The sequence below is a fragment of the Taurulus bubalis genome, assembly GCF_910589615.1.
Source record: "Taurulus bubalis genome assembly, chromosome: 10".
Lineage (NCBI taxonomy): Eukaryota > Metazoa > Chordata > Actinopteri > Perciformes > Cottidae > Taurulus > Taurulus bubalis.
In genome coordinates this window covers 15,242,985-15,268,980 of record NC_136598.1, presented here as the reverse complement: position 1 = coordinate 15,268,980, position 25,996 = coordinate 15,242,985, and the positions used below count along the sequence as shown (strand labels likewise).

General features: G+C 40.3%; 1 protein-coding gene across 2 annotated transcripts in view; it reads right to left on the bottom strand.

Moving 5' to 3' along the window:
* grik4 (glutamate receptor, ionotropic, kainate 4) overlaps positions 1-25,996 on the bottom strand; it is a gene marked incomplete at both ends in the record, with an annotated part of 146,028 nt that overhangs the window by 82,029 nt on the left and 38,003 nt on the right. For both annotated transcript variants that reach the window (XM_079225464.1, XM_079225465.1), the window contains one exon: positions 6,675-6,840. In XM_079225464.1, coding sequence (XP_079081590.1) covers positions 6,675-6,840 — 166 coding nt within the window. The remainder of the gene's footprint in view (positions 1-6,674; positions 6,841-25,996) is intronic.

Genomic DNA, 25,996 nt, shown 5'->3' with positions numbered 1-25,996 from the left:
ATTTTGCCCTCCACCTGGCGTCCTGTCTGTTTCATCTGCTCCTCATTCTCTGCCTCTCACACCCGTTCGTGACTCATACACTGTCCTCAAGTAGAAACAACTTGTTTGTTTTTTTCTGCCACAAGTGACATCAATTAATCCATAAGAATGTTTCCATCCAGAACAAGTGGACTGATTACCTTTAATTACAATTATTGCAAGCCCATCAAACACAAAGGGGCATTTAAGCAACTTCTCTTGTTCTCCATCCCATGGTAATAGACCATTTGACTCTACTGAGGTAAGTGGGATTTGCCCTAATTAAAGCATGGCTGACTTAATCAAAAGGCTCCCAGCAGCATCGTACCAGTCACTCGGCATTCATATTTTGAAAAGGCCCTGGGAGGTTATTGGACTAATTTTCCATATAGGAGTTGTTAAACTAATTTATGCTGTGTCACAGTGAGAAAACTACAACCTGAATAAGACTGAGTAGTAAACCATGTTGTATTGGTGTGATAGTTACATTGGCCTCACCTTGGCAATTTGGCAGATCTTATCACACTCGTATAACATTACTTGATAATGACATGGAAAGTCATGAGAGAAGGACTTTGCAGGGAAGGACTTGCATTAGCTCAGCCTTTACGTGCTTTTTCCATTATAAATGAATACTGAAATTGCACTTTGTCGTCAACAGCTTTTTGATGTGAGTTTTGCCATGGCGACAGCTGATTGGTTCATCTATCACATGGAGACCAATTTTGCTGCAGCAATTTTAAGTTATCAAGCTGATCCATTCAGCTTCTCCACAGCACATTAACACAAGCTACAGTACTGCCCGAGTCACCTGCATCATGTCTAATAGCTTCTGTAATTACGTCTCAATGTCTGCCTGTCTTTTAATCCGTCAGTGCGGCAGTTTGTCTTTGCGTGTGTTTGTCTTTCCTGTACCTGGCTACCTGTGGCTGTGCAGTCATGAGGCACCACTCCCTGCTGCTGCTTGCTCGCCTGGTTGTGTCTCAAACCTGTCAGATCAGCTTCCTCTGTATTATAACGTGGAATAACTTTGATGAGCTTGAAATAGCTTCTGCTGCACCACCATCCTCACCAGCCTCCTGCATTACACTCTTTGTAGCTTTTTGCCGCTCCTTGTTCATGACATTAGACACTGCACAAGATGCAGCTGGCTTAACAGCACACACATGCACACCCAAATAGAGTGACACAGAAGAAACGCTTGTATTCCCTTTCGTGTTTTGGCTGCACAGGATTCAATGGAGAGTCAGACTCTCTTTTCACCGGGGTGCTTTACGTCAGCCATGTTGCTCCTGCACAGTTTGTTCTGGTGAACCAGTTTCAATCAAATGAAAAACATGCAGCTGAATAAAAAAGTCTTCTTTAGTTGCACTTGTATAGCAGAGAATAATGTGCAGAGAAAAAACAAGTTATGTGGGATTGTGTGCTTATTGTGCTGTAAAGTCTCTTCTTTTTCCACAGAATTTGAGCTGGTACGTGTGAGTGTGTGCTTGTACGGTACCTCTCTTTCTATGAAGTTTAAAACCTTGAGAATTAGGACAAATTTGGACAAATTACGATATGTTGGCTAGCTCTCACTTCACAGGACTGTTTGAAGACTTGCATGATTGGTGAGCTCTCAGCCGCCACTCTGCACTGCTTTCATACGCCAGTCACAGCGGATATAGCCATCCTCCCATGTATTAAACATGTGTGTTAGCCCCCGAATTATAGCTCTGACTCTTTTTCAGGCACACAAATTAAAGTGAGGACTGACAATTAAGTCAGGTAACAACTCCTATACTTCACATACTGCCTGGTCACACACACACACCACGGAAACACACACAGTTGTTTTGGAGACACACAAAGTACCCCAAAGCAAATACTGCCACAACACTGAGGTAGCAGACGTTTAAAAACATTAACCTGTGAAAATACGGCAGTGGAATATGAATTCCTCGACAGTCTGTGAATTATGTAAAATGAAACCTTCGTTCACAAACAAAGCTTTTAACACAGAGCCAAAAGCCTGGATGGCAGCTCGACATTATTATGACTCAACATTTAGCCTTGAGCTGAGAGTAAACGATAGTTTTATGGCTTTGTCACCATTGGGGGGCATTATTTTAAAATGTTGTGGGCAAGATCATATGTCAAAGCATTCAAAGTATGCCTGAGCATATTCCCCTCCTCATAAACCTGAACAACCATAAAACTACAACCATCAATTCTGACTATAATCCGCTTGTCACACAGTGGTGCATAGGCACAGATTTATGTTTCGGTGATGATAATCACCAAATCACTGTTACTGTTCTTGCTTCAGTAGCCAGGCTATTAATACAACTCCTCTACAACAAATGACAGGGCTACACATTTGTTTCCCACAGACTGTGGTGGGTGGTCCCTGACCTTCTGGGAGTATCCGGCGGCATGCTCCCCCAGAATAAAATGTTGTACATTTTAAAGTTAAATGTGTCAATCTGGTGCATGGAGAGACTATATATATACTTTGTGCTCATGTAAATAGTGTTGTGTTCTAGTAAACAATGGAATCATAAAAACATTGGTTGAATAGATTTAAATGCCGACGATTCAGCAAAAAAAAAGAAGCAGCATGGTAAACAAGACGAGGTCCGTGTTGGATGGGTTAATGACATCACTGCTGTCAGTGGTTATGTGATGTGACACCCTCCTTTAGACCAACGGTTCTCAAATGGGGATTTGTGTACCCTTGGGGGTATGTGAAGGCACTCCAGGGGGTACGTGATTAAAAAAATATACATATTTAAAATATGAATTTAAATTAAAAAATCCTTTAAAAATAGTTATTTAATAAATATTCAATAAAATATAAATTAATAAACTGAATTGTATACATTCTATATTAAATCAGACACCCTTGCATTAAATATAGGTAGGTAAAGGCTTTGCATTTAACCGTCAACAAAAATACTGCACACTTCCGTTCAAAGGTTTGGGGTCACTTAGAAATGTCCTTATTTTTCAAAGAAAAGCACTGTTTTTTTCAATTAAGATAACATTAAACTAATCAGAAATACACTATACATTGTTAATGTGGTAAATGACTATTCTAGGTGGAAACGTCTGGTTTTTAATGAAATACCTGCATAGGTGTATAGGGGCCCATTTCCAGCAACTATCACTCAGTGTTATAATGGTACATTGTGTTTGCTAATCACATAGAAGACTAATGGATGATTAGACAACCCTTGAAAACCCTTGTGCAATTATGTTAGCACAGCTTAAAACAGTTATGCTGGTGAGAGAAGCTATAAAACTGGCCTTCCTTTGAGCTATTTGAGTATCTGGAGCATCACATTTGTGGGTTCGATTATAGTCTCAAAATGGCCAGAAAAAGAGAACTTTCATGTGAAACTCACCAGTCTTTTCTTGTTCTTAGACATGAAGGCTATTCCATGCGAGAAATTGCGATGCAACTGAAAATTTGTCTGGGTGACCCCAAACTTTTGAACGGTAGTGTATATACCTATATACATCAAAAATCCACCCACTCCATCCACCCACACACAAATACTCTGTCAATTTATTATTAAAAAAAAGAAGCAGCAGGAGAGCCAACTGCCTTCCATCAATTCAGTGAAAAGCTTTTAAAACTACGAAGTGTGGCTTCTTCGAGACCCACTACCATTACTTTGACAACTGCTATCGATGCCTTCCACATCAGGATAATTTGTAGCCACAGCGTAATTACAATTATCAATGTAATTATGTAGTATTACTCCCATCTCCTGCAATTATTATGTTTCTGTCATTCTTACACCTTAATATACAACCCTGGTCACAAGCCATTAAGATATCTCATATATTCCACCTGACTAACACTGATTATAGGTTAGAGATGGCAATACCACATACAAATACGGAGTGGCAGTAGGTCAGCCCGAGAAACAGTGAGTAATGGAGAATTGTAATTTAGAAGATGGCAGGGACATGTAATTATCTCCACAAAAAAAAGAAAAATTAGTACAAGGCACACTGCACAAATACAATGAAAACAAACAGCTTGTAGTAAAAACCTAACAACAAGTAAGGAAAGTGTTTTCTGCTGTAGCTGCAGTGGAACGAAGCAGTGAGCTAAAATGGCAAACCGTGGTATCCAACTGTGCCTCTCAAAGGTGGAACAATGCTCTGCAAGCATTTGAGGCCTACCTTTTTGTTGAATTAAAAAATCTTGTACCTGCACCGCAGCTCCAATCAAATGTTTTTATTGTTTATTGGATGTTTCCATTCAGATTGCTGACAGTTGCACCCATCACCTCACTAATGAAAATGCACTCCTGTAGCAGAGTGCATGTGAGAGAGGGAACAGCATGCATGTGAATGTATTTGGTTTGCACAGTGTACGTGTGTGCATGCAGGTGACTCCTGTGCGAGTGTGTGTTTGCATTTGTACGTGTCACATTTAATTTACAAAAGGCCAGAGCGACACAGGCAGGCCTAAGAATTTAGCCCATGGACCCAATTCTGGGCCTGACTTATAGTGCTCCGGCTGCTACTACACACACTGCCGTGGATAGTAGAGGTTAGCTAGATTAATGTCTGTCCTGGTGTGCCTTTGGGCATGGCTCCACCTCCACTTTTGCCTCCTTACCCATGGCTGGAAAATATTCATGAATTGGCCACGCTCTATTAGGCTGTCACTGGCTTGGGTGATTAATGAGGCCGGCACATGTGGACGAGCCACCGACAGCCGGCTGCCAACCAACAAACTGACTGCGCGAGCTGACGGGGAGGGTGGAGCTGAGCAAGTCAGAGCCAAATCGGATGGGTTTCAGCTGATGATGTTGCCGAATACAGGCATGCTGCCATTTGTCGCATTTTCTATTGAATGAATGAGGGTCACATGAGAGGGTGCAATCAATACAACCGCGTCATTTCCTGGACTGTCTCCCTCTTGTTGCCAAAATATAATTCCAGCAGTTACCGCCTCCTCTCCCCTCACCTCAATCACTACATTTCACCTCTGGCGAATCACACCCTCTCCTCTTCTCACTCATTCCAGACTCTTCTTGGTCCCTTCAACCTACGTCTCATCTCCCCTCATTTTATATCATTTCTTTTCATTTGATTTCCTTTCCAGTCCTCTTTCAGCCCTCTCATACAAAGTAAGAACCTCCACACTAACCTGCACACCCACACACATTCAGAGGAAAGAAAAAAAAGGTTTCTCTTCTCAAAACTCACCAATATTTAAGTCAGAGTGTGCCAGAGCTGTATTAATCAACTCTCGTGGGATACATATCACAGAAACGAGATCTGAGCCCTGAGTTGGATGAATGACTGGCAGGTACAGAAGCACCTGGAGGGAAAACAACTCATGATTTATTTTTGATCCTTGAGGTTATAACGTGTTATATAGTAGGGTTTGAAGCTTTCAAGTTAGTTTTTCCATTTCCAAACAACTGAATGTGGTCTTTGTCAAATCTAACTATAAAGCAAAGACGTTCTGTCTGTCTGAATGTATGTAGGTATGTCCTTACATGTCGAGAACCGTTTATTCATTTCACACTTTACGGTTCTCAACAACAACAACGATGATAGCAGCACTTCTAGGGGCCATCCCAAAAAGTAACACACTTTGTGCCCAAATGAGCATTGTACGAGCTGAATTAACGAGTGGAAACATTGTTTCAAAAAAGCCTTACTTTTGCATAAACTTTCTGTAACAGACTTTTCTCTAAAAACCCAAACGTTTTAGGTTTAATACACAAAACGTTAATTGAAAAATCTCTTTAAATGTTATAAATAAAACGAAAGACCAAAGTAAAGACCAAGAGACAGTCAAAGATGAAGTTGAAAGGCAAAAGAACTGAGAATTGAGGCAGGGCGGGCGGTTCACAGTGGCTCATCACCATCTCTGGGCTGTCTGACACATGGTTGATGTCTCAAGCCTATTTCCTTTCTTCAAAGCCTTGTGCTGATTAAGAAAAAGGTTAGCTGGTGCCACTCAGGGTCACGCTGCCTTTGTCTAGGAAGTTGTAATTAGTGCTTGCTGGACTGCAAGAGGGTGGGAACAGGCCATGATTTAATCTTCCTCTCTATTTACGAAAATAACTTCCCTCGAGGAGATTTGCAAGCTTTTTTAAGGTCGTTCAGTTTAGTATCTTTAGAATCTAACGACTGCCTTTGACAAGGAGGCGGTCGGATCACTGGTGGATACAGCTGCAGACATCGTCATTCATTTTTGTCTTTCTTAAAGATGTATTTTGATCATCAGCAAGTGGTATTCTAAGTGTACACAGATGAGATTGAAGGTTGAAGACAGAATATACATAATGCTTAACATGCTACATCATTATTTTAATTTATGGATGATGAAGATGATGTTGAAAAAGAATGACGTGAATGTGATTTATTTTGAGACGCAGACAAGTGTGTGACGCAGTGTGAGGGAGTTCTAACTGTGGAGAGAAGCAGCTGCTTCAGAAGGGAGCATGTCACAAGCTGAGATGTTGATAAGCAACACATCTGTTAGAACACAGTCGGCGTGCGCCCGATAACTTTGTGTGTGCCAACATGTGTTAAAAGATAGCAGACATTAAACATAAATGTTTGCACTTTGTTGGCACATTCTCCCCAGGTGTGCATGCTTGTGTATTTTGTTGTGAAGGTGTGAATCCTCTACTCACAGTCGGCCTGTGCACAGATGAGGCAGGCGGTGGTGCCATTAAAGAAGGTGAGAAGGCCGGCCACAGCCAGGCTAATGTCGGTGTTGGTTGGCCTCAGGTCCAGCGTGGTGAACCGGGGGAACTGGACCTTCAGAATGTCCTCGGGAGCCACCTTGACATAGGGCACCTGCACAGAGACGCTGTTGTCAGAATACCAGATAATCACATGCAGTAGATTGACATTTTGCATTCATGTGTTTAATAAAAACAATTGACCGTAGAAGAGATCACAACACGAGAAAAGTGTAAATCGCAAAATAAAAATGGTAAGTGGAAGTAGATTGCCAGAAAAATCGTTTAAATATTATATAATGAATAACAAGCCAGGATAACCTAAGCAGTCTGTAGCGTTGTGCATATTATGGAATACACATGTTTTCATTGACTGAGGCACTGAAGCTCATGTGAAGTATGAGCATCGATCTAAAAACAAATTTTTGTTCCACCCACATGAACAAGCCCTTGTTAGAGAAATCTTCAGTACAACACCCCCTCACCCACTGTTACAAAACATTTGTTTACCCGGCTCAGTGTGGAGCTCCTCAACTGTGTTGCAGCTGGAACTTTTATAACATGTGCATACACACACAGAATATCACAGTAACACAATGTCTGTTCTATTTTGGGAATGAATACTGGTGCGGTTAGAATATTACACAATACATTTTCATTGGGGATGTTTATATCCCACTTAGCTAGAAAGTCAGGCACTTTTAAAACTGGTAGCTGTTAATTTAAGGTCAGTTACATCCATATCAGATGAACAGGATTGGACGAACACACACATATTATATCCCCATATATTATAAATACATAAATGTTTTAAATTTAATAACTTTTGTCATATAATTTGTGGTCAATATTCAAATTATTGTGAAAAGCCTCAAACACTTAAAGCCTAAACATCATCTAAGCCTTAGAGTTAATGCTAAAATCAAAAGAGGCAGCTCGGCTATAATGTATCGCAGTCCAAAAACACCATCACATGCTCAATAATAAACAATACAATTTAAACTAAATATAAACTATTAAAGATCCAAGATATGTGATTGGGAGCATTTCAATTGCTTCTTAGTGGCCCTCAGTGCTAACAATGTAAACAATGGCAAAAGTGCTGGCGGAGTTAACGGTGTTTACCTAAGAGGGAACCGAAGGGTGGGGACTACGTTCTCGCAACAAAGCTGTCGTTCAGAATGGCATTATCTGCTGTAACCCCCGACATGATTGCAGAGCATCGGACAGAAGCTAACCAGTGGGACACGCTCACATGCACGGACAATGTAATAAAAGCATCCGAGGCCGGCACGGCATGTCAACCAATCAAGGAGAAGCTTGGATAATAACACATACAGAGGGAGTACGAATTCATTCTATGCTCAGGTAGACATTACTCCACTATATCTATACATAACTTATCAATGTTTGCTGCTATATTAATTTAGAATGTTAAATACATCTCTTTTAAAATGGGGAAAATAACATATGTCATAAGGCCGATGTATTCAGCAAAGATCAGACACAAGGACTAAGAAAAAGAAAGCCAGCCAAGTCTTCAGTAAGAATCAATAAATACACAAAATACTTTTATCCGAGCCCCAGGCATAGAATGCATAGAGGCATAGAATGCAGTTAGATCGATTGCCGTGCTTTCATAGCGTAGATTTGCTGTATATAAATATCTGTAATCCTCTAATGAATGTATCATACCAACCCCCACGGTACTAACGGGTATGTCAAGCACAGGCTCATCTGCGCTGTCAGACAGGAGGTTCAGTACACTGTAGCTAACCTTGCAGCCTTCAACGTGACCACAGAAACAAATCCAGACCCGGAACCACGGACAAATCTGCTGAACTTCATGAAAATCATAAATTACATTCCACCCCAATTCAAACATGTCTCCCATCTATTTCCCTCCAATAAAATCCATCTCTGCTTCAGTTCTCCGTGAGATGATGTGAACGGATACATGCTACCAGTGCTTACAGGGAAGAAAACGGGTAGAGGGAGTGTGCAACTGAGTGTAGAAGGTGTCGGGTCGGTCAGCTGCCAAGGCATTGCAGTAGAGCGCAGTGGGGCTTGAAGGGGATGCGGGAGGACATGCTGGGTCCGAGAGAAGGGACAAGGAAGGGAGCCTCTTCATCACGTCAGATTGCCTGTCTGTGTGGTTCCCAGTGTACCATACATTGGTTTCCCCCTTCGTCCCCATATCCCCTCGGTTGGTTTTCCATCCCTGCCCATCAGGGTGTAATGGAGTCCCTAGGTGTCTGGATAGATGGAGGCCAGGCCACTACTGACAGGCCGTGCTCGAATGTCATTCAGTCTTCTCAAGGAGTCCTAAAACCTGGGTAATAGCCATACAGCCCACTAGGGAAATGTGCCCTTCTTCAGGTATGTCCTTCATCTTCCCTATTACATTTGTACCATTTCTCGACACCTTTTTTTTTTCCTTCTCATTTCTGCCTCTTTCTCTGATATTTCTCTGGGTTGCCCAGATTGTTTACTCTTTTTTTTTCAGTTGTCCCCTTTTCCCATGAGTTCTCTCCTTCCTTTTCAGCAGAGCAGACTGGTGCTACCCGACCCTTTTCACTTAGAAACCTGACACGCTTCGATAGGCTGTATCTGAGGCAGCAGGGGGCTTAGAAAGCAGCTTACACAAATTCACGGATTCACACACACACACACACACACACACACACACACACACACACACACACACACACTTTGTCCTTTTCCATCCATTCCATTCTACTTTTAGCATTTGGCATCAACAAGGGAGCTCGATGTAGCCTACAGCAAGGCTTGGGAAGAGAGGACCTTATCTATAGATCACGCCTTAACAAAGTTCCCCCTGGTTAGAGCAATATGATTAACTGCTTGTTAAACTGTTGCAGTCACAACTACTCATGTGGTTAAGTGACAAAGTGTTTTGAATCAAAACAGGGGCACTTGAAGCAAAGAAAATCAATCTCCACATTACTAGCACGTTCTCTGCCACATCAAAGTCGCTTGCCAGACTTCTTATCTACAAGCAACAGCTAGTATCAGTCACTCTGCTGGTCAATTTTCACAAAAATAAAAACAGAAAAATCATTCCCATACTTGTCTTTGCAGGGCACAGTTTCAAAGACTTTGAACCGAACAGCTGTATCCCTTTGAGTTTAGCTTTGCAGGAAATTCACACATTTCTTATGCCAGCAATCCTGGGTCCTAATCAGTGAGTCAATTAAATGGCAAACTGGCACATCTGATCACAAATTATGACTTTTTGATTTACTGTTTACTGACAATGGCTCTATGTTTGTCGTATTTTTTAAAGCTGCGCTAATCAGTATTGTTTATTAACAATGGATCAAATGAACTAGTTCCCCTTTTTCAACTCATTGTACAGTTTTATAGCTACAACTTTACTGTTTGCTCTCATCTGTTTTATTTCCAACCACAACAGGCATCTGTTTCAAATAGAAAAAGTCACGCACAAATGTGTGTGACCTACCCAGCACAACATGGCAGACAATGTTACCGACTAGCTGGAAAATGTGACAAATTTAGTAGATAACGAGTCATTTTATCAGGAGTTGGCAACCGAAAACAGAGCAAGAAGAGTGAACATTGGACCAATTATCATCAAGCCAGAAACACGTCTACAAGTGAATATTGCTTTGCGCGTGCTTGATGTTAAAATAACTTGTTGCTAACACGTTCATCATAACACCTTATAATGGTGAATATGTCAATGTTGTGTCAAATTATTGCCGCTTAGAAAAGGTCTGTATTTTTTTCATGGTCACAGTGCTTCAGTGCTTTGTTTTCCTACCATCTCTACAGTAACCCTTTTTCAACAAAATGTAAAGGCAGTCTAATACCATACACAGGTTTCTATAATTACTTTGTACGAACATATTTTGCATTGGTGTTATTCTACACACACGTGACTGATTTAAAAGGGTTCAAAGTATAAATATGCATTCCATTCTGTGCTTTACAAATAGCATTATCACAAATTGCAACATTATTATTAGAGACAGCAATTAAAGTCAGGTAAGTTTTTCCAATGTCAAACTATTTGACTAAAGCCCAGACAATTATTGGAGTCACTGTAAACAACTTTACACACTGTAGATACTACTGAACAAGCTGTAATTCAAAATGAGATGGAAGTGTCTTTAAAATTCACCTGCTCAAGGCAGTCTATTGGTGTGGGAGTGAAACTAATTACATCTGGAAATTGTGAGGGGAGGAAAATCTCAGGCAAACAAAAAAGCCCAAGGTAACTGCTCCTCTTTTAATAATCTGGTAGGCTTCACTGTAAATAGAACTAAATACCCCGGTTACTGCTGTGGAGAAAGACAGGCGTGTGCCAGGAGAACGAAGGGGGGAGGGAACAGAGAGAAAGATAGAAATAAACCGACAGTCTGACTGACAGAAGAAGAGAGCAATGAAGTGAGCAACATAGAGGCTGAGACGGGGGAAACTGGGAAAAGGTAAACAGACATAATCAACATAAACAGAGAGTGAGAAATGGCGAAGGATCAGCACTCATTAAATGATCTCATTGAATTTAGCAGTTTGAAATTTGATTCTGTTGTCTAAGGCAACCTGTTTTATGTTCCCCCACTTTATTGGCTTATTTCTCAAGACATCCAGTTCCAGGGGATTTAATCAGTGTTTAGCTGTGCTATTGTTGGGTCTCTGTGGGCTACAAATACAATTCAAGTTAAAGCAAAATATTGTGTCTCATTTATTATTTAGAAGACGCAGTACTTATTTGCTATTAAAGCATGAAAGTTCTATAGGCTGTAGTCATTAAGTAATGATGAGTACTGGACTTTTTGGATGCCAACTCATTAATTCAATCTTTATTACCAAGTATGGTGGTGGTTTCTGGCATCAGTAAGACAATGCACTACAGTCAGGACCATAAGTATTTGGATATTTTTATTTTCCTCTTTACACGGATTTGAAATATGTATAATAATAGTGCAGACTTTCAGCTTTAATTCAACGTATACAACAAATCTATCACCTTAACTGTAGGAATTACAACCATTTACAGAGGCTCAAAAGTAATTGGACAATTGTCTTACAAATGGTTTGATGGCTAGGTGTCTCGTTAGTTCATGACAAATTGAGCAGATAAAAAGGTCTGGAGATGATTCAAAATGTTGAATTTCCAGGGATCTCTCAGCAAGGAGGTCATTAAAAGGCTGACAAACTACACAAACCTCAGATCAGAAATCATGCAGATAGCAGAAACATTACAATCGACCAAATCAACAGTTTGGTGCATTCCTAAAAATAAGTTATGCACTGGCAAGCTCACCAACACCAAAAGGTCTGGAAGACCACGAAAGACATGTAAAGTAGACAAACATGTAAAGTAGAAAAACCCTTCATAACATGCATACTGAGGTCAGGAATACTGTGGAGGAGGTAGGTGTGTCTTTGTCAAAGTCTACAATCAAGAGACACCTTCATAAATCTGAATACAGAAGGTTTACAACCAGGTGCAAACCACTGGAACACTGAAGAACAGGAAGGCCAGATTAGACTTTACCAGAAAACATCTGAATAAACCAGTTTTAAAACAAGATTCTTTGGAAGGTGAAACAAACTTGTACCAGAGTGATGGGAAGAGAATGTGTGGAGAAGGAAAGGAGCGACTCATGATCCGAAGCTAACCACATCACCTGTTTAACATGGTGGAGGTATGGCATGGGCTGGTATGCCAATGGAACCGAGTCACTGGTGTTCATTGATGATGTCACAGCTGATGAGTTTTGAGGTGTTTAGGGCTTAACTATTGGCTCAGATTTCCCCTAATGCTACAAAACTGATTGGACAGCGCTTCTCAGTACAGATGGATAATGACCCAAAACATCCTGTGAAAACAGCTCAAGAGCTTCTCAAGGCAAATAAATGGAATATTCTTCAATGGCCAAGTAAGTCACCTGATCTCAACCCAAGTGAGAATACAAATTTAAGAAAAATCCATTGCACTCGTGTAAATAGGCAAAATTTGAAAAATGATGTCATGGTCTAAAGAGCACCTTGCTGGATGACAATGCATATGCTTTGGCAAAAGTCACTGACTGAATGCATATGTCGATGCAGTGTCCCATTTAAATGGGGCCTTCACAGATAATTTGTCAACATGATTTCCAAATGTAATTGATAATCTTGCTACATTTTTGATTGAACTTGTTAAAGGCAGATGTACAACTGTTTAGTGTTGTCCAGGAAGCATATTGTCACCAGTCTTGAACATTTTCAAACGATACCCAATCCGAGTAATGGCGAAGAATTAAGGTACAGCTTTGTCTCTTAGAGCATGTATTGAGCCCAAATACAAAAGGTACAACTCTGTCCCTTGTGTTTTCAGTGTGCGTATGACACAAAACAGAGTCTGCTCACTCTTTGTGCTCTTGTCCATATACTGTATGTGTGTGTATGTGTGTGTGTTTCCTGCTGCAGTGTGACAGAAAGGCTGACAGGTCGGCAGACAGAGGTTTGACAGGCGTTTAATGAGGAAGCTCTCACAGGACATAGGCTTTGCACAAGTAACACACACACACACACACACACACACACACACACACACACACACACACACACACACACACACACACAGACAGACATTGAGCAGTGGGGGAAAAGGAGGCACCTTTGTTTGGCGGAAAAAAATACCTCAACCCAATATTAATGTGCTCACAATATACTTGCCTTAATTACACTGAGACTGCACTCTGATCTGCTCAGATTAGCTGTTTAAACAAGGAATTAAATGAGCCGGCACATTTTCAAACTGCCTAGACGGAGAAGCACTGTTGGCTGCTTGTTGGAGACAGCCAGGGTTTTTTCATTGCTTCGTATAAGCTTACCAATAACCTCCGATAACCCCTCTTCAATGGGAAATTCAAGGTTACGTTCGAGAAGGGTAGTTTCAAATTTGACCAGGCATTAGTTAGGAGACCATTGCTCTGAGCTGGAGTGAAGGTGAAAGATAATTTCCCTTCTGTCCAGTACAACAAGCTCTGGGTTGCCTCGGTTGTTGAGCTGACAAGTGCCCAAGTCATTCTGCTACCTGTCCGCTGAGAACCTAATCGGAGTCTACCATGAGGGGTCCGTGAGAGAGGAGGTGAAGGCGAGCTGGATGTGCAATAGTGCCATATGGAGAGCAGAGACATAACGAGCAGCTACATCTGTTGGCTTGGACTAAGCACACTTTTAATGGCCTTGGAACGTGTTAGGCACTGCTGTGGGAAAGCTAGCATTAGTGCTGTTCATCAGTCATGTTTGAAGTGACTCATTTACATTATCGCACGTTGACCTGGCTATCAATTAGCATGCTTGGCAGAAAGACTTTAACTGTCCTTGAAAAACACCACCACTGCAGCCAAGCGGACAGAGGGCATTTAGTCTCAGTGTGCTGAATACAGAGGCCAGACGGAGAACAGTTTGTTTACCATCAAAAAGTGGACATAGCTTATTAGCTTAAAAATCATTAGTTGTAGAAAATCAACCAATAGCAGAACACATAATATGAAACATGGCTGGATGTAACATACTGCAAACCAAATAATTATGTTGGCAACTGAGCATTAGAGAGCAGATGCTGTTGGAGACATTGTCCATCAGTCAGCAAGTGTGATGCCAGTGCTGGAACTCCCGAGTGGAGTTGGCAAGGTGTTGCAGGAGATGGAGGAGGCAGGTGGTAGTCTATTATGTCTACCTGATCCCCTTTCGAACCAAAAGGTTTATGGGGGATTTGGGAGACCAGCTGTTGGCATTCAGAAAAAAACAGGAAAATCTTTTGGGACAGTAAGGGAAGAGATGAGACACCAGAGATACGAGAGTGTCGACGTGACCCAACCAACAATCTCCATCTAGGCCTCCTGCTCATCCCAGTCTCTGCCCATGAAGCCAGATCTCTATTTGTGGTAGTAATGATCCTGCATGAGGTCCCTGCGGTCAGAGCAGTAGCAGACCAGTGATAAAGATGAAGTAGGCTGCGGATCCCATGGTGCCTTTTAGGAGAGTGGAACATTGACCATGAGATCTCTATCTCATTGATCAGCCAGTTCAGAGAGAGAAAAGTCCTGCCCTCCAGAGAAGCCTGTTTCCTGCTCCACTGCCCTATTTCAGAGCAAAATGTATCCGTGAAAAAAAGAAATACTTGCTTTTTTAAACTCTCTGTTTGACTACTAGCTGTGCTGGGTTTATTGTATGCAGTAAGGATAAGGACAGAAACCACTAATTTGATTTGGGGAGGTGTGACTCAAGCCTCCTGACGAAATTAAGAAACATTTAATCATGAACATAAATATTCTCTCAAATGTCTACAAACGCAATGCTGTCTGTGCTTATCAAGCTTGGAAAAAATGGCTTTGTAATGTTGCAACCACAATAATAAATGAATGTGCTTTAAATATATAATTGTAATCCAACAGTGAGTCCCGATCTGGGAATATAGCCAAATATTTGGCTTTTCGCAATGCTTTTTCACAATACTTTTTCGCAATACTTTTTCGCAATGCTTTTTCGCAATGCTTTTTCGCCTGAGTTTACTCGCTCGACTTTATGTGGTTAATTCGCGTCATTGACTTTTTTGCGACGGAACTTAACTTAACTGAAAACAGATACCTTTTCCGCCATTCACCATTGAAATAACCTTTATACTTGTTGTGGAAGTCCCACAAACTGGGTTCATAATATTATCCGTAGTCGCACACAGCTCCGACTCCTCCAGGAAGAGTGTCTGAATGAAGCTGATTCCAGCGCTCCTTCAGGCGAACCAGCAGCAGTTTGATTCAGCAACGGCAAATGTTTTGAATTTCAACTCTGGAGAAAAATGTCTCGCAACCATTTTCAACATGTCTTTTTCGCAACCATTCGCGTCTGTGCATTGACTTTGCATGTAATCTTCTCACGCGAATAATTTGCAACTCTTTTGGTGTGAACGCACCATTACACTACCCAAACAAAGCCAAGCTCAACTTTACACAACACGATTGGCAAACAGTTTGCTGAAGGTGAACAAATCTTAGCCTTTTAGTGAAACACAAACATGTTAATGGTGAGACGACAGACTCAAATATTTGTTTCACTTCAGAGAGGGAAAATGGCAGAGCATTAATTCAGTGAGCAGCTGGCAGAAAAAGATGAGCAATGTCAGCTGATTTGAGTATTGTCCCTTTACACAAAAGAGAAAACTCTTGACAGCGCTCCCGAAGATGAAACAAAAGCACCATTGTAACATGAGGCCCTTTTCATACCCTTGATGACAACAATCAGCAAAATTGAAATCCGTTTTGCTTGCTGTTTAGCTGGGAGTCACTCGGTTTTTCCTCGCTTTCATCTCAGTGATCAAATCAAGAGACTGCTTCCTGATGACAAGACAGTGGGTTTGGATATGCACATGGCGGTTCTGCTGTTCGCGGCCTTGACAAGACAGATCAATAGTGTTGTGAGAAAAGGGTCAGCAGAGGTGCAGACGACAGCTGTGCTACTCAAATTATGATCAGGCAGAGACAAGAGAGGCACCTGCGTTTTGTTTGCAAGCAGACTGAACAGAGAAATCCTGGACAGATTGAGACTCAACTTCACACCCGCTTTCTTTAAATCAAATGTACATTCAGATTTTGGCACTTGTATGCACAGGCACCAACACAAACCTTAAACACAATAGAGTTATGGTGACATTCTGAATTAGTCATCATGTGAAATAAACTAATTATGATTAATTATGTGTCATTTTATTCCTGGTGCTGTGGTCACTGTTGCTTGAGCAACACAAAAAAACACTGCTTTTGATACATGTGCAATAAACTGTGCATGTCTTTATATTATCTACTCAGAGAAGATGTATATCTTTGAATACATTTTGACATTTACTGTATGACAGTCCTTATGAGATATTATAAAGATTCAGAGTTAACTTTCTTCATGTATGTATTCTTAAAACTTTTCCGACAATGATCATAGCCAGACAGATACATTTGCTATAAGTTATAAGTATATGCATATGTCTGCCAATTAGTAAGTAATTGCAGTACAGAACATGTCAAAGATAATACTTTTGAAACAATTGCCATTACATAGGCAGGGACAAGTTCTTTTTTTAAATTGTCCCCTTATATAAAGTGGTCACAATTATTAAGAGAGAAAACCCACTACGGCTGATTTCTTGTTGGATCGAATATTGATATCAGAGAGAGAAATCCAGTCTTAGTTGGGATACAAAAGTAATCTCAACTTTATCTAAAGAGTTATTTTCTAAATACAAGTCTTTTCACGGGCAACAGTAAGGAAACATACAAAGTGTTGGTTTAGTAGTAATCTTCTGGACAATGTATCATAACACATCTGCTCTATGCGTTCAAGTACATATATGTCACAAAAGATCTGGGTGCCATTTAACATAAGTATGAGGACGTGGCTGTTGTCCGTCAATGTGAGCCTGAAGATGAATAAGAAGGTATATTTACTTTTATTTACCTTTTAATTTCCTCGGCCAATCATCCTTTCACAGTAGGAAGATAACATTGTCATCACACTGAGAATTTTTTTAATGACACTAAAGGGAGTAGACATAGAACATCTACTGACCTGTCATTAAATAGCACTAGAAATGTAAAAACTGTAGTTTGAGGCAAACAGTAAAGCTCTTCAAAAAAATGTATGTAAATGTGTGAGGGATAATGCACCTCCATTTCTTCAGTAGAGTACTTGCCATAGAAAATGTTTTTTTTTTCACTCCTGAGTCTAGGATTTCATTCCTAAGATTTTTTACCTCTCAGAAACAGGCAGGCGGATACAAATACACAAAGCTAAAATAGCAATTGAATCTAAATGTAGAACGTCTTTGTACCTTTTAAAAAACACTGGAGGACATTTTGATTGATCCTTTTGTTGGATCCTAATGAACCCTAATGATGATAACGCATGTCGAGTGGAGCCTTAACAAAGTTTAAATGAATGGGTGAAACCTTGAGTGTTGTAACGTGAACTGCATTCAGCATCAGGCTAACAACATTTTCTAGTGAAAGTAGCAATGAAAAGCTCAATTGCATTGCATTTCTTGTCTTTACATGTCTTTTTGGAGTGGGGAATCTCAAAGAATACCAAGCAATCTAAGAAATGCAGAACTTGTATTGAGAATTCAGAGGCCGTACTGTTTTAGCATGAATAAGCAAGCTGCAACTTACATTTTCCAACACATACATACATCCCAGTGATGTGGCTCTTCAAAATACAATCATCTCATCTTAATCAATGACATGCCACTTGCTGACAACACGTTTACTTTTCCTGGAGAGCGTTTTCTTTTACATATAGTGGCTTTAAAGCCCAATTACAGTGGAGAGCTGAACCATACGCTGACACCCCGAGCAGAACAAGACCGACACAGCAGAACTAATACCACTACGCACTCAGACAGAGATTCAGCATGATGGAGGGTGATTATAGGGAGTGGCAGGAAGAGAGGGAGCAGGTTTCTGAATACTATTTTCTATTAGTTTTCTTAACAATGGCAGATCTTGACCTGGTAGTCATCTACTGCTGGTGTCTGAGTAAAAGTTGAAGAAGGGAAATGACAGGAAAGAGACAGGTGGAGGAGGTGAAATGAGAAAATAAGGAACACGAGGCGACAGAAGAGAAAAAAAAGAAAGAGGTACCGATAAGGACAAAGACGGTGACGAGAGCTGAGGCTTATGTAAGGGCAGTAATAGCAGGTATTAGAGGAGGGACAAAGGTAGAGAGGTGAAAATTGGTTAAAACTACAGTAGGGGGAAGGACAGAAGTAAGAAAGAGGAGAATTGTGTAACTCAAAGCAGCAAAGGACATGTGTTTGTAATATCGACAGACGAATGAGGGTTGTTCATTGTCTCTGCATCAAGATTTTCCTCAGTTAAAGAAAATGAAATGTGCTTGGTAGCATTTTTCAGCATTGGAAATATAATAAACAGGAAACACACCCATTGTTGTGGTGTTTTGTGTCTTGTTGAATTTACAACATATTCTCACTCCCAACTCATTAAATACTGCTGCGTGGTCAGTGTTCCTTGGCATTGGAGATCGATTCACTAGTTACCCCTCGAGCGTTAGTTTTTAACATGTCGGGACAACGTGGCAATAAACCTTTGTTCATGCATGGTGTCCTTTTAAGATAAACCTCCGTCTTCACAGGCAGTTCGGTTTGGCCAACAAAACCACTTATTATTAAGGAAAAGTGCATGGTTGATGTTAACTTAACTCACGTCACTCCCAAATTAATAACACATCACTAGCGAGTGAAAAATGTGTCACCTGACTAGTCACTCTCGTGACTCTCATGACTAACGACTGTTGACAATGCTTACTTTTTGTCCAGAGAAAAATATCCTGTTTGTTTGTGATGTACTGGAGCTACTCATTGTGACAACGTAATAAAAGGATGTTAAATAACAAGCCTGTAGAATATTTCTTAGAGATAAAGAAAGACAACTATAATTATTCTTAGTCCTCATTTTTTTTTATCACAAATAATATGGACATTTGCAGCAACAGCATTACAAAGTTGGAAAAATATATATATTAAGAAATCTTAATTCAAGGTCCATTGAGTAGTTTTTTTATACACCACTGCTTGTTATTATGAATAGATGAGATGCCGTTAAAAGCTGTAAAATAAGCACATTAGTCAGAAAAGAGACCATCCTGTTAATCCATCTAGCAATATGTTCGAAATTCAAACATGTAAACGGGATCATTTTGGTTGTTATGAACAAAGTTACTTGAATTGCTGGAGATTGCATTGCCTCAAGCGAAATAAAGCTATTCTGAAACTGATAAAACTTTAAACACTGCTATATGATTAAAATACAATTAAAACTGTACATTATGCAATGATGTGTAACAGTGTATGGGATTTGTAGCTCATAACATTATCAACTAATCAAGAATCAAAGGATTTATTTATTATTTAATTACTTTCATCTCACAATATATAGATGCAGTGTTTTCCTTCACTGCAGCAGTGTATATAACCATAAAACTATTAATAAATGCATCACCAATTAAAAAAAATTTGACTGGAACATGCATTTTATTTTTGCGATCTTAACATACTAAGTAGTTTACTTTACACGATCTAACCAGGCATGTTTTATTTTTTATTTTCCATCAATGCAAAAGGTACAAAAATAAAAAAATAAACTATCCTTTGTGTACTCTCCTCTTACTGGCTACTAAAAGGCAGATGCAATATTTTTAGATTATAATAGTGTCTACATGTGTGAGAGCAAAGCTGAGTAGTAGTTGGCTGAGCATGAAAAGGAGACGTGGTGTGCTGGCTTCGCTGTGACACACCGTGGTGCAGCGCCTGACAGGGAGAGGGTCTAAAGTGAGCATAGCAGCCGTGTAAATGGTCTCTCGCCAGAGAGGATTTGCTGATTTGGCTAGTTGGCTTTTCAAGTCACAAAATGCAATTCCACACCATGCGTAGCACTGAGCTGCTGGACAACTAACCCATTTAAATCAGTTTGGACAGCTCTACACACACACTGCATGCAATCACAGCAGGCTGAGTGTCTGGACTTGTGAATGGACTAGCTAATGAACACAGAGCTAAGGGGACCATTAAGTGAGTGAGCGTATGAATGCCTCATGATAATGACAATGAAGCACTGGACCTGAAAAATCTTTTTCTTTGAGAGCACGAAGAAAGGTTTTCAAATTGGTTCAGTATCCATTCACGAGCGATCACCTCTGCCTCAACTTTGTCTGGTGGCCCAGTTCAACAGTTGCTTCTGCCTGGCCATGTGGAGGAGTCCTCCAGAGTTCAGCTACTAATGAAGAAATATGTTTGACTCCAAACTATCTTGGAATTAAACTAAGACTCCGAAAGGAAGGCAACAGATGAATTTTTACTGGGAGTTAATGAGCCTTTCACCGTGACCTCAAACACTAGCGCTCACGACGCAGCAGATACTGTATCAGAGTAGACAGGAGAGAAAGAGGCAGAGAATCAGATGGGGAGCGAGTGAGGCAGCGAGAACCTTAAAAGCAAAAATTATTAACAGCTGCACATAAATGATGTTTAAATTGCAAGTATTTTTCCGATTGTTCAAATATTTTTCTCGGTAAAGGAGGGTAGGAATTGTGTTTGTGGGTTTCTGTGTGTATGCGTCAGTGTGTGTATGAAAGCACACATCTCTCATTATTGCCTGTCTGCAGGGCTTGAGCTATACAACTGACCCCTAACCTCAATCCAACGTGCTCTTTGTTTGCCCGGTGGACCCCAAGTTCACCTCTACATTCAACCTGAACACGACCCTGCTCAAATCCAGGTTTGTAATCTTTCTGTTGCAACCAGATGGTTTTACAAGCCCAAAGCAACCCCTGGATATCAAACTGGACATTACTATTCATGACCACTTCTGATACGTTTGAATCATTGAGGACTGTGTTTCCCCTCTTTAGCAGACACAGAGCCACTGTTTTAGTTTGAAAGCTTTCTATGGCTAATGGCAAATTGCCTTAGTCCAAGGCTTTGTATGGAAATAACAAGAAGTAGAATGTCAATGGAGTCTTGCACCAACCTAAATAGGGAGTAAAATGTCCTTGGTTTATTCCCTCATATCTAAGTCACTAGTTATAAATAAGAATTATCTTTCTTCTCAGGAAACAAAGCAACAATAGGAGGATTCACAGAAAACAAAGCAACAAGAAGAACACTGCAGCACACACTCCATCTACTGTTTTCTGCTTGCCTGCAGCAGCCAGCAGACAAGCACCTGTAAAGCAGCAGGAGCCTTTCAGCCAAAGCTCCAATTAATGTTTCTCATTAGTCCATATTAATCTAGCCTTCCTCCTAATCCTGACCCCAACGTTTGCTAGCCCCGACTTTTAAAATAGAAACAGACTACCAACATGATGCACATTGTCAACCCCTTCTCTGCAGTAGCTGTTTTTATATTAGTCACTATTAGTGTGGAACCCAGATGGGCTCAGACCTGCTCCCCTGTCGCCCCGGTGGAAGTATCCTCTGCAGCAGCAGTGGAGCCCGGGGAGTGATTGATCGGGACTGGTACATGATGTGCTGATCGCCTAGTGGGGTCTGTCAGCTGCAATATTGCTGCCAATGTCCCAGGCAACCCTCCACCGGAGTTCCAGCATCTATGGCCTCACGCTCACAGTGAGGGATTAGATGGTCAGAGCAGTGTTTTTCAACCTTTTTTGAAACGCGGCACATTTTCTACAATAAAAAAATCCCGCGGCACACCCACAACCCAAAACGTTACAGAATGTAACAGTGTAGCATAATACAGCATATGTGGTAGGTAATTAGTGCGCTACCTACTGGCATGGAAGAGTATTCAGTGTTTCCCCTAGGTTTACAGCTTTGCAAGAACATTGCAATCACTTTCAATTAAACCAGATTGCTCCATCAGACAAAAACAAATGTGTTATCACTTTGTTAGAAAAATGAAAATAAAGTTATATCCGTCCAAAAAATAAATAATATTTAGTTACTACTAAATGGCTTATTGTGGAAAACAACAAGCTATTTTTTTGCAAAACAGAAGGAGAGCAGATGTGTGAGCATCACGTATCAGTATTAGTGGCTGCAGTGAGCTGCTTTCCTCTACAACTCTTTTTAAAACGAGAGTGTAGATTTGATACGGCCATTCTCAATTCATGCTCAATGTTGAGCGACGCAACAGCTGGAAAGACGACCTCACGGAGATCTCATAAAGATCGGCTTTTGTCGAAATGACAAGAATCAGCGAGTCGCGTATGCGCAAGCGTGACCTATTAACGGCGTAAGGTAAAATCCGCATTTCCTCTTGCGTCCCACCTGTAATAAATACCGCCCCAGTTTGATAAATACTGACTTAAAGGAAACATACTGTTCATTTATTTTAATGACGACCACAAAGTGTGCAGGCTTTGTCACTGGAGTGTTTTTCGGGCTTTTGGAAGAATATTTCCAGAGCCTCTCAATATGCAAATTCAGAAACATCATTTATGGAGCTCCAGGCTGCAGCCTGTTGGATGTATGTCTTGACCTGCAAACACATTAACTGTTGGGCTTTAAACGTGAGAGCTCATAGCTTAAAATAGTGATAGCTTAAAGCGGCAAATCCCATTGCGAAAAACACGCACATGCATATTTTTCGCCGCTGTCTCGTTATGTCCACTGTGTGCTCTCCTGTGTGCATCGCATCGGGGCGGAACTCCGCCGTGCGCGATACAGAGAGCAGAGAAGAGTTGTAACGCGACCCAGAAATGACAAGCTGTCGTGAAGATACGATCAATAACATACGGCCATTTAGTTTGTTTAATAGCAGAACAAGGTGCAGACCTGTTCTATAGGAAACTACTAGGCCAGCCACTATATTGCAGGCTCAGACGCTCAACAATGGAAAATTATTTGCGGCAGTTAAATAATATTTTTTTGGACCAATTAAGTGAAATTGGAAATTTTCTCACGGCACACCTGATGTTCTCTCATGGCACAGTGGTTGACAATCACTGGCATTAGGCAACACGAGCACCTATAATTTTGGTGTTATAATAAAGGCAACCCTTGTGAGCTTTTGGTCAGATGTGTAAATATTAGTATATATGTTGCTGGCTAAGAGTAAATAAAGATTGAAACACAGACAAAATAAAAGTTCCAGGTCCGCCTATAAAAAAAAGCACTTTCAGGATGATTATCTCCTTAAAATGATGCTTCACTAAGCCTAAATCTCTCCCAAATCATAGCACAATATGTGAACAGTCTCTCTGCACTGTTTTCACTTGAAAAAGTGAAGCAGAACAAAGTCAGATTGGGCAAAGTACAGAGAGAATTCAGGCGAGAATGCAAAATTTGCATTTCGGCACATTTGCGCATATTTTCGCGCATCTGTGACATTTGAATTTTTTCATGTAGCAAACCTTATATTTCACTTGTATATGACTTATGATGTTCAATAAACTTGTATTAGTGGGGATTTACTGAGGGAAATGCATTTTTTCTTATATTTGCTATTTTCTCAATTTTTTTTCAAAATTTGCTGACTCAGCGATTTATGTTGCTGTGTTCTTTGGTTCATATCTCAGTGATACTTTGCAGCAGAGGGATTTGGTGAATAGATTTGGAATCTGTGTGGAATTGTCTTGCTTTTTGCTATTTGTCTTTTTCTGATAGCACCAAGCTACGGGCTGCTAGTTCCGGAAACATGCAGAGTGGGCTGACTCGTGACAAAATTATAACTATTTTATTTTATTAATTATTTTAGTTGGTGTTTGAGTTGTGTTGAAATGGCTGACTAATTATTGTAGCCCAGGTTTTCTTGTTTAATTTGATGTGTAGCATCAATATATTTGTTCATGATTATTGTAATGTTTTACACAGTTTAATTAAAATTTTAAAAAGGACCTATATAGGTCCATTCGGGGCTTAAAAGTAAGATCTTGATTGCTGGACCTAGACTTGTCATTTTTAATCGATAAAGTAAAAATGTCAGTGTGAATCAACCCTTCATACTTTGTCAACATTTGTTTGAACACTTAAAATGCATTAAATAAACATACTATAGGATTCATATCTGCTGTTTCAGCTTAATTGTGTTCACATTCTGCTTGACAGGATCTCCAGTATCGTAATAACACACACACACACACACACACACACACACACACACACACACACACACACACACACACACACACACACACACACACACACACACACACACACACAGCAGCCTTCCCTGATTTGCAGACCTCAAGTCTGAGATGGGGGACCTAATCAGTGAAATCAGCTGGTGTGGCGTTTGGTTGAAATAAAAACCGACACACTCTTGGCTTGAAAAAGGCACCGGGTAAAGGCTACTTAGGTAGACCGTCAGTTTTTAATCCTGATCCTCAGGAAACAACACTTCTACGACTGCTGGTTTTCCTACTGTGCATTCCAGGTATTCAATAGCCTTTGACTTGATGACTAGAATTAAAACCAGCAGGGTCCTGATGACCACAATTGTGAACCATTGGGCTTGATTTTTCCATGAATTACCTGCCAACCTAAAAATAGTTCTTTATGCATTTTATTCAACTCAGAATAAGATAAGAGGATTATGGTACAATATTATCAAGGTTTTCCCCTGTGTGTTTTAATTTGTTTTCTATTGTCAAGACAATTAAGTGTCAAAAAATGTATTTGTGTGTTTTTTTCTTATCAAAACCTCACATCTCTTCCTGTAAAGTGACTGAATCTCTTTTATGACTCATCCTGCACAGTGGGTGGACACAACATCACATATAATACCATCTAATGATAAATGTTGGGTGCAACTACACCTTCTCTGTTTATAAAAGCTGCCAATCTAGTAAACATTAACGCATGTTGGGAGTGAATTTGGTTGCCAGCTTTTTCCGAGCATTGCCAACATCACGATACAGAATATTATCCTTTTATTGGTGGCGAAAGTTTTTTTTTCTTCTTCTTGTAACTGGTAGGTGAGAGACATGTCACAGCAGATTAAACGATATACAGTCCAACTAAATCATGTCAGAGAAGAAACACTTCAAACCATTTTACAATCTCAAACACGTTTCACAGAACCTGCATGGATGACTGACATATCGGCTAAAGCGCTCAGTACTGTGTCGCAGTTGCAGTTCTACACAATGTACAATAGCAACATTATGTTAAAGCGGAGGATGGTTACTTGTACGACAGACTGGAGGTCAGTCGTAACTCTGTCAGTCATTTTGAAGTAGAAAGATGCAGCAGACAGATTTATCCGTGTATTTTCATTTTACAGATTATGCACATTGTACTGTACCATTTAACAAAAGAATACTATTATGTTCATCTTCCCTCAAATAGCATGTATGCTTTGATAAAAGGGAACTACTAAGGGTAAGGGTGTACACAGTTGTGGTAAATACCACTATCACAACATTGTTAATGTAAAAATCTAAAAAGTCTGACCACCAACAGAGTGCAGCTCTCAAAGTAAACCTCATAGGTGTCATACCCCTGAAGAAATAGAGTCTCACGTCTTGAACTAGACATCAAATCATATCAAATGCCCTGTGCAAATGTTTCTACGAAGCTGTAAAGTTATGTGTGGGAACATATTGCATACTTGTCTCCAGACATTGCAGCAGTTCTTAATTATTAAGAGATAAACACTACATACAATTCAGACTACAGCACTACATTACTGGCCAAGGCCGGATGGAAGTGTGATACGTGGGAAAGGACAAAGAGTAATTCAACATGATGACAGCAGATCTTATAATCC